Genomic DNA, 10,132 nt, shown 5'->3' with positions numbered 1-10,132 from the left:
TACACTTCCTTTAGGTTATAATTTTTTATTGCACTCACTTTCAAAGCAGATAAGTTTTAATAAAACTTCAGTAATTTCGTAATTTTCCGACATGCGCAGTGTCATTTGTTTTTTTTTTATAATCATCAGTACGCATGATATTTAAAATATATATATTTTTTTTATCAAAAATTTCACTCACTCCTTCAACACAATTTCATATCAAAAGAAAGTTATGTTGCCTACTTTGTATATATGTATGTATGTATGTATTCATATCCAGCACGCAACACCCAATGCTTTGCGCGCCCAAAACAACAATCAATACGCACGTATTCGCAACACAAACACAATCAATCAAATCGATCGGTGTGATCACTCACTGCTTTGTGGCCAAAATACGAAAACCGGTGTTAGCCAACAAGCTTGCCGTAGTACAACTGCTTTGGCATTGTCCATATGTAAGTTTGTATGAAACACCCAAATACTTCAAAAAGTCATCGACGCTCACTCCGCTGTCACATACGTTTACTTCGGCTTCGACAATCGTACTGTCAGTTGAGAATTGGAAAATGTAAACAATTGCTACAAGTGGCGTGGCGCAAAAACGCCAAACAACACCGAGCATATGCGTTACGAATGGATGTATGTAAGTATAGCTCGGAACACTTTGACGACTGCAACTTCACGACGTAACGACAGCGACATCATTTTGTCGACAAATGTCGCCTTGAAGCCAGCTTCTTAAACATTTTGAAGACCTCAGCGACATAGCAAATAGCTGATTTTAAAGTTTTACATTTTGGTATATTTATTTCACAAATTGTGTATTTTTATTTAAGTAAATAAGAAAAACATGAACAATCAAGAATATGTGATTAATTTTGCGACAATTTAATTTTGCAGCACTACATCTACTCATTGTCGCCGGCAAAATTAGAAATAGATTTAATTTGGCGACGTCGACAATTGCAGTCCTGCAGCCAAGATGTCGTGCTGTCGTCAAAATAATTGTGTCCGTAAGAACGTGTGTATTTAAAATTTGACATATGCTGCTTGTCGCTTGCTGTCGTCAAAGTGTTCCGAGCTTATATCTGTAGTATTTATGTGGAAGCAACACTTGTCAGCTGAGCGAGTCTCGTTTGCGTGTGCTGTCGGTCGTTAAGTTTTAGAGGCCGGTGTGAGCAAAATGCAGGAACTGTGAGCATAGAATCTACTGTATTTGTGTATTGGTGTAAAAATGCCGGCAAATTTTATGTCAGAGTACGTTGCCGATCGTGAAGAGCAACAATTGGAAATTGTACTGTAAATTAACAGCGTATATCTATGTTAGTTAACCTAACGAAACTTTTGTTTTCTGATTGGAAGTACCGCTGTTGTGATCTTGGCAGAAAAGTACGTCTTTAAAGTTTCACAAAATCCACGTGAATCTACTAAATCGATTTTTTAAAATTCGGCCCATCTCCAGGTTCATCATTGGCAGTTATTTCGTCTGTCTCGTCACTTTGCACCGGATGAGTTTTGAGGAAAAAGCGAAAGAAGCGGTCGCGAGAAGTCTGAAAACCGCTCAAGAATGTCCATTTCTTCGGAGATAACTTCCGCGAGAACCCGCGCGGGTCTGTTTTCCCATGCATTTTTATCGGCTTGATGGGGCCAAGTGGATGAATCTTGCTCTAATCACATTGGTCCATGCCACCACAAAGTTCTTGCGAGTAGATCGTGGGGAGACATGCCTCGTCTCGATGCTCCAATGAGTTAATAAATCTTTTAGCCACAAACGTTGACTGGTTTTCTGAACCATGAGATAGATGAACTCTACGTCGTCTCACGGCGTAAATTGGGTCCATCGGGGAGTTTTGTCTTCTGAATATTCTCATAATTATCCAAAAAAGGTTTCCCATCCCAGTCTATTTTGGTTAGCCAGCCAGATCTCTTGCATGAAGATCTTTGCTACCTCTATAATTCGACTGCTGAGTGGAGGATCGACCTATCTCGGCAGGTAGTTCGGAAACGTCCTATCTCGAAAAACTTTTCAAGAACTCCCTATTTCAGAATTTTATTGAAAAACATCCTATCTCAGAAGTTGGCTGAGGAACACTCTATCTAAGAATTCGGTTCAAAAATGCCCTATCTCACTTCAAAATGTATTGAAAATTTACTGAGATAGGGCCAAACGAAAGCCAAGTCTACTCCCATTGCAGAGAGGCCTTCCTATTTCTTGGATATCGCTAGCGGCTATCGCGTGTCGTACGACATGACCAAGCCAGTGGAAGCGCTGAATTTAAACTCGCATGACTATGTCTTCATCGTGTGCTACCACAATTCCGAGCATAGTTTATTTTAAAGCAAAGACGTAAAGATATTCCAGGCGTAACTAGCTGTCACGTTTGAAGCCGACCACGTCTTATTAAACAGAAATTTTGCCTGCAAAAAGTTCTCCATATTTTCGGGCAGCGAATCTGTTCCCAAAGCTCTATGTATGTAGCTAATTATGCTCATCAAAAACTCTTCTAGAGAGCACTCAGTGATCTAACCTCCCAGAATAGAGTCTTCCTAATCTGGGTGCCTGTCATGAGTGTTATGATGGGAATGAGACACGGACCTCCATTCAATGGATACAGATTATTCTTTGTATTCGAAAAAAAAAAAACAATGACATCAAAAAGTGTCTAAAGAAGTGCGTAAAATCCTGCACTGTTAGCCGCTGAGGCAGTTTAGAGGGACACGAACAACCAAGAAATCTCCTTTGCTTCAGTGAAAAGGTAAATTTAGGTAGATTTATTATCGAAATGCGAGATACCAGTTAGAGCACCCTTCAGTGACGCCCGCAGGGGCGCCATTGCATGGACAATTAGGGGTAAAGACTCTCCATGCTTGTAACAAAGCACATGTTTATGCTTTGTAATACAGTCATTTGCAGATTCTTTGGTGAAGAAGAGGATTCAATTGAACACCCAATCACTACCCGTACAACACTACCTCATCGTAGGAAGAGATTTTTAAACGACTACACTCTTCTCAAAGTCAACGCAACGCAGATTTCGTAACAATTCTTCAACATATTAAATGGGGGTACAATAGATCAAATCTGGTCGCGGTGCATTACCATAACCACAACCATCTCTTTATCGTTGCAAAGACAAAACAAAAATACAAAATCTTTCTCTCGAACAGTCCAAGTGGTCTAAGCGCCGCATCAGCAGACTCCTAGGCCGATAATGTCGATGCAGCTCTAATCTTCTTCAGAGTTAGGTCAAAGAAGTCACACGATAAAGAGTTACCTTGTTTGAAACCTCGTTTGATATCAAATGGCTCAAGAGGACCTTCTCAATTCGAATGGAGCATCTTCTTTTCGTTTTATCGAATGCGGTTTTTAAATGGGCCAAAAAATTTGTGTCAATGGTCAATTGAAAATTTTACAATCGATTGCCTATTTTACTTCACTTATGCCTACGGTGACCAGATTTTTGTGGACGAAAATCGGAACGTTTTTAACATCGAAACCGAACATACAATTTTGTTTTTATAATGAAAAGACATAAGAGCTTATAATACAGTTTTATTTAAAATAAAATAAAGAGAAAAAACTTGAAAAATTATAGCAAAAATACATACACACAATATATTTCTGATATCCATTTTTTGAGGGAATTGGTACTATTTTTTATAATGTCACTAATGCTAAGTTAGTAAGGTTTCTTAAAAAAAAAAAAAACAATTCTAAAAAAATTTAAAAAAAATTTGGAGCAAGAATGATGGACTGCAATATAGCCAGATCATAAAATATAAGGATGCTATGTTTATGGTTCCCTTATATTCTATGTATAATCCTTGTGATAAAGAAAATGCTAACACGTTTGTGCGAAAAATGGTTTTTGGGCCAGAGTAAAGGGAGACTCCTATTAAATTAACCCTTTGAAGACCGAATTAAGTTGTGTGGAGCTAAAACTTATTTGATAGCGTAATATTTATTGGTCGTTAATCCCCAAATATGACCTGGTATAAAATTTGAACGTCCACGATTATTGGTTTGACCGTCTTATAGATGTTTAAAAAGTTTCCTACCAAAAACCAAAAGCATTTGTCAAGGTTTTACGTTTTTATCAGGAGACTTATACGTTCCGACTATTACAAAAAATTCTGCGGAACCATTTTCTCAAAGTCGGTACTGTCCCGCCAAAATTCGCTACGAATGGTCACCGTACTTCTGCTTCAAACAAAACTATTACAGTGTATGTACATTTGAATGTTACTTTTAAATTTACGTTAACAGAAAATCTTACGTTCAACGTTAACGTCTCTCCCCATAAATATTTGTGTATGTATGTATGTGTACGTACTCATATTAATTTTCTTTTCGTCAAGTGAACGAATAACAAAACCTGTATCTGTTAAGCACGATCACACCCACAAACACAAAAGCATACTGCATATAAACACAAACTTGCTTATGTAAAATTTCTAGCATGCGAGTAGAACATTTGCTACAGGCAGGATGATCAAAAATTCCGCGGATTTTCTGTTTTTAAATAAAACAACCACAGCCGAATTTGTCGAAATGATTTTTTTCACTTCCTTATATTTTTTAGTCTCTGGCATTTATTTTTGAAACACAATAAATGCCCTGCGGATGCGTAAACGAAATTTTCCATATCCATTTGGCATAGTTTGGGATATACATATATCTTTATAACGTGTATGATTTCAATCTTCAACTATGGAATCGTATCGGCCTTAATGCCATAAAACATACTTTTCACGTAGCCCCGGAGAAAACAAGTGCAATGGTGTCAATATCAGCGACCATTCGTCGTCATTGTTTTGTGACTTAATGCGTCCTGGGAACTTCGGTCACAATAAGGATATTTTTTCCTGGACTATGTGGCCAGTGGCACCGTTGTGTGGTGTGTGAATCCACATATTGCCCCTGTCATCTAATTCTGGCCATAAAAAGTTTGTTGTCATGTGACGATAACGTTCACCCTTCACCGTGACAGCGTTACCGTGATCATTTTCGAATAAGTACGGTGCGATGACTCCGCAAGCTCAAAAACCACACCAAACAGTGACTGGTTGTGGGTGCATAGCTTTTTCTTGAATAACATGTGGATTTTTACTACCCAAAATCCGGCAGTTTAGTTTATGCCAAACGAGCATTTACATAAAACGTTTGAATCATTTTTGCGTCCACGACTAATTTTGCCAAAACCAGTTGTATGAAAAAAACCAAAAAAACATTAACAAATAATTGCTGTGAAAGATCTGCATCACCCTTGGATCACCCTATATAAGATACTATTTAGGAGCAGCAAGGTGCCAACAAAAGTAAGCTGGATCCGAATGCTTGCACTTCATTGTGCTTGATCGAAATCCGAGTGGAAAAATAATGCTTTAAATGCCACTCGCGCTTCAAAAGTAGTCTGATATTTCCATAATTCTTCCCTGCCTAGGAACATTTGTAACAAATTTTGCGGGGTAAGAATCCCGAGCCGAGTAGGGAATTTAGAACTAAAGTCCTCTCTCGTCGTACATAAATCACACTATATTAGTCACTCATCATGTCGGTACTGGTATATGGCTCGGAGGCACGGTGACGTAGACGTTGACGATAGTAGCGAGTACCGCAGACGATTTAACGATGAGCTGTATGCGCTTTACAACGATATAAACATAGTGCAGCGAGCGCTGGCTAGGTCATCTCGTTCGAATGGACAGAAACGCTCCAGCTTTGAAAGTACTATTTAACGCGGGTAGCGATGCTGGTAACAGAGGAAGAAGAAGGCCCCGTCTGCATTGGAAAAACCAGGTGGAAAAGGACTTGGCTTCACTTGGCTGTCATAAATACGGTCGCCGTATGTATAGTCGATTCCCTCTTTTCGTTTTAAGGGCATCTTTTTATAACTTTACCTTTTTTCTCTGAGCAGATTTTCTCTAATTCCTTCAGTTTGGCGCATTTACGTCCTAAAAAAATTAAAACCATCTTCCAAGTTCTCCAAACTATTGTCTCCTAAATTATGCGCATACATATTCTCATATTGGCGGCAAGAGTGCGAAGGCGTGAACAACAAGTTTAAGTCAAATTTACGCATGTCAACCTCAACTTAAATTAAAATGCTAATTTTATTACAAAAAGTGCACAAGATGCAAGATTGCGTTAACTTAAAACAATGAAGGCGATTTTTGCTTCCAACTAAAAAAAGAGCCATCAGAAACCAACAAGACAGTGCAATTTTAACTTCGTCTAAGCAAGCGCAGCTAATGCAGTTGACAAGCCAATCTGCGACCGAGACTTACAGGCTACAAAATCAAAAGTGTAGCAGACAAAGTGAATAAATTGTCACACCTTCATATGGCGAACTGTAAATAAACAAAAGAAAAAATATTTAAAACGAAAATGTGATGCACTATACATAAGTACAAACATATTTATTTGTAAATGTATATGCAAGAACAAACCCTGCAGGAAATGTATATGACTATAAGTTTATTTGAAGTTGATTAGGAAGATATTGGAGATCACTATTATCTGTATATTTTATTTGAAGAAAGCTGCATTAGATGTAGACTAACATGTTATTAACAATTTTTGGACATAAAATATCATTAACTTCAAATTACAATATAAAATTTCGATCTTCCTTTCAATCGAAAAAGTATTTGTGAAGCGCAGAAAAAAGTGTATTCAAAGTAAAATTTCTATGAGGATATTTTATTAAATAGAAACTTATTTAAAGAAAATAATTTTCCGGTTACGTCTGCATGACTCCTGCATTACTTGTCAAATAGGTTTAAGTTAGCTTTTTTTTGTAGTTAACTACAAGTTATATATTTCAAAGAAATCCCACAAAAAAGAAAACTACAAGTGGGTTATTTTTTATAAATTTATAATTTTTCCGGCAGGGTATGCTTATACACGTTTAAAAGGGCGACCAATAGGAATCTGAAAATTTTGTCAGAGATAATATACAACTGTTTTTCCTTCTGTATTATTCGTGTATGTATAACACCTTGTGACCAAAGCGAAAAGTTGCAAAATACAACAAACAGTCAATACACCCACAAAACTATGAGTCAGATATAGTGAAAATGTGTTTTTAATTTTTAAAGGACTTTCAAATTTCAAATATATGATTAATTCAAAATAATATTAAAAAAAAAAAAATCTTATTAAAAAAAATTATTAATTATTAAAAAAATATTATTATTATTAAAAAAAATGTGGTTCACAAGGACGAATATGTATTAACGGTATATATTGCCCATTTAATTGATTTTATATGGTCGTTGTTATATTAGTCGTTAACATAAAATATTTTTAAAAATACATATAACAAATTTTCAAGGATATTGAAGGATAAAATTTTAAAAGGACTTTTTCAGTACTTATTCCTCTTTATACACCAACAAATTTAAACATTTTTTTTTTATTCTACAGAATTTTTTCTTTTATATGATATACAGAACCGAGGAACCGATACCCGATCTGGCTGACCTTTTTGACGTTATTGCCTTGAATTCGGTTTGTTTACGTAATGTGGCGTTCTGAGTTGACCTACAAAATTTCTTTCTCATATTTGAAGCATTTAAATCGCTGTCAGATATGAATGCAACACATAGATGACGCCTCTAACCAATGTGTCGCTCATCTTCAATTTATCACAGGAAATTTTTTGTCAGCCCACCTCTTACGGAAGTACTGACTATGCCACTGCAGGGCAGTGATGACCTTCCTGTCGATTTTGTAGTAACTAAATTTAAGTACTCATTCAGAAAGTAAGTCATTACAGAAGTCGTTGACGACGACAATGCAGAAAAAGGATGAGCGTATAGACCTTTGCATTATTAAATCGCTGTCCATTAAGTTTAAGAATTTTGTCCAAAGCATTATCCCAGATTTGTAAAACAGTACTTACTATTGAAACACCCATTAAAGAAACATTTTTTTATTTTCCTATGAAACTTTGTCATAAATTAATGTAAATGAAATCAGTTACATACAATGAATTTGTTGCGCAAATTGCTACAAAACCAACAAATTAAGTTTGCAGCGAGGCGTGCGCCGAGATTATTGCGATTCGAAGGACTCGCTTTCATGGCATATTATTTTGAAAAATGTGCATAAAGTGCACCTTTGGTCAGTAAATGCGGCTTAACACGTAACATATAATACATACATTTTTTGTAGTTTTTAATGAATCTTTTTAGAATATTATGTTTTCAATTCCTTAGCGGCTGGCAAGCCCGTTTTGTTAAAAATAGTAAAAAAAATCAATACAAAATTATAATCGTTAATGTGAGTTTATTGCGATAACAATCTCATTGACCAGTCAAATGGTTTAGCTACTACATTTTTGTTACTTTGACTTTATAATTAAGCAGCTAGTTTAAGTCAACGAATACCTCTTATTTTACTAAAATTTTACTACACTATTTTCTTTATTAATTTTCTTACACATATACGTATGTATGTATGTATGTGCGTCACAAAATTTGGATAGCAATCATTACTTAGCAGTACCAGAATGTGAAGAGCTCCATGAGCTAGAACTGGAGTGGGAAAAGGCACCGTTACCCGTATTTTGGTGACCTCCATTTTGTTGATTCCACGATGATGCAGCAGAAGTTGCTGCTGCAGCTGCGGCAGCTGAGTTACCAAATGTTTCACCACCACCATAACTTGATGGCGCATATGCGTTGTAATTATTGTGACCGCCATTAACATTCCAGCCACTTGCACTCTGACCATGGGCTGCTCCGAATGATGCCCCGCCGCCCTGCATTATAGCCAAATTCGGATTTCCTGTATTCTCCCACAATGTGTGAGTGATCGACGCAGGAGCTGCGAGAGTAGCAGCTCCCCCACTAGCTCCAGCAACAGCCACATTATGAACTTGTGCTTGCCCGCTGCCATAATTTAGGATCGGACGCTCGTTAGTCTCAAAATGGTTATAGGAGCTTGCACTATTACCACCTGCCGCATGCACCAAATGACCACTGTGCACTCCCGATGAATGCGCTTGAGTATTATAGAGATTACCAGTCGCCGAAAAACCTCCCAAATTTGTATGTATGGAGGTGGCCGGCACTTGGGCTACACCAATTGAACCGTGTATGATTGCACCGCCTTGCCCACAGCAAGCTTTTGCTTCTAAGGTGATTTCCTTCGATTTTTCGTGGAATAGCTTCAGTATTGGATTGGCCCATGATGTGGTTATAATACAGAAGAGTATTGTGAACTGTAAAAAAATTTGTAGGGTGTAAATAAATATAAATTTTAAAACATATACATATTTGTTAAAAACTTACCAAACGCATTGCGAATACTGCTCAATATATGCTCGGAGGTCAGAGGTTTAACGTGGTTTGAGTTATGCTGCACTTGTTGCTCGACCTTTATACCAAGCGTCAAGACGGCAGGTAGAAATGCTACCTACTCCGTTTGTTAAAAATGCAACGAATACATAACAGTGCACTCAAGAATGCTTGTCCATAAGTATGAAGGGCTGCTATGTGTCTGAAAGAGTATGCTATACAGCCTTATGTCTCTCATTTAATTATGATGATAATAAAGAAAGTGTGCCGCTTGCTGCACTGAGCGACATAGGCCAGGTTTTTTTTCTCAATTTCGGGTGTTCATACCCAGTACGGCGTAGCTCAACCAATTATCTCAGAAAAATTAGTTAATTTCTACTTATGCAGCAACTAACTTCAAACTGATGTATAATCACATAGCAGCCTCATTGGGATAAATCAAATGCTTACACTTTCCATACATATCTTTGCAAATATTTAGTTCAATATTAGCTGTAAAATCATCTAACTGCGGTCGATTAACTATTTCACCATGAAAAGTCATATGTAAAAGAAATATACTGACTTAATATTGCTTTAAGTTAATGCATTTTAAAGTAGTTGAAATCAAATGCAGAGTCGGATAATTGACTGATGCCTAGCATATCGCCATGTTAAAGTCAACAGTTAGTTCCAAGGAAGTAAGTCAGATCTTTAACTAGTTGTGGTGTGGTGAAAAACTAGTTGAACATCGATATTTAAACTAGTTTCTTTCCGTACTAGGTATTTAAAGAGCATGTTTGATGCACTAGGAAAAAGTTACCTGAATTTGTATTTTCACATTTTGTTTCCACAAGCAGAT

At 36.9% G+C, this 10,132-nt stretch overlaps 1 protein-coding gene across 1 annotated transcript; it reads right to left on the bottom strand.

The window, feature by feature from the left end:
- Positions 1-8,445: 8,445 nt before the first annotated feature.
- LOC108370504 (uncharacterized transmembrane protein DDB_G0289901-like) lies at positions 8,446-9,374 on the bottom strand. Its single transcript, XM_017625832.1, has 2 exons — positions 9,286-9,374; positions 8,446-9,215 (listed from the first exon to the last, which is right to left on the bottom strand). Exons 1-2 carry the CDS (start codon positions 9,292-9,294, stop codon positions 8,484-8,486), a joined length of 741 nt encoding a protein of 246 aa, XP_017481321.1. The 5' UTR covers positions 9,295-9,374; the 3' UTR covers positions 8,446-8,483.
- Between the last annotated feature and the right edge of the window lie 758 nt (positions 9,375-10,132).

Source organism: Rhagoletis zephyria, unplaced genomic scaffold (assembly GCF_001687245.7).
Source record: "Rhagoletis zephyria isolate East Lansing unplaced genomic scaffold, Rhagoletis_zephyria_1.1 Rzeph_scaffold_04284, whole genome shotgun sequence".
Lineage (NCBI taxonomy): Eukaryota > Metazoa > Arthropoda > Insecta > Diptera > Tephritidae > Rhagoletis > Rhagoletis zephyria.
This window is presented reverse-complemented; position numbering and strand designations above follow the sequence as displayed.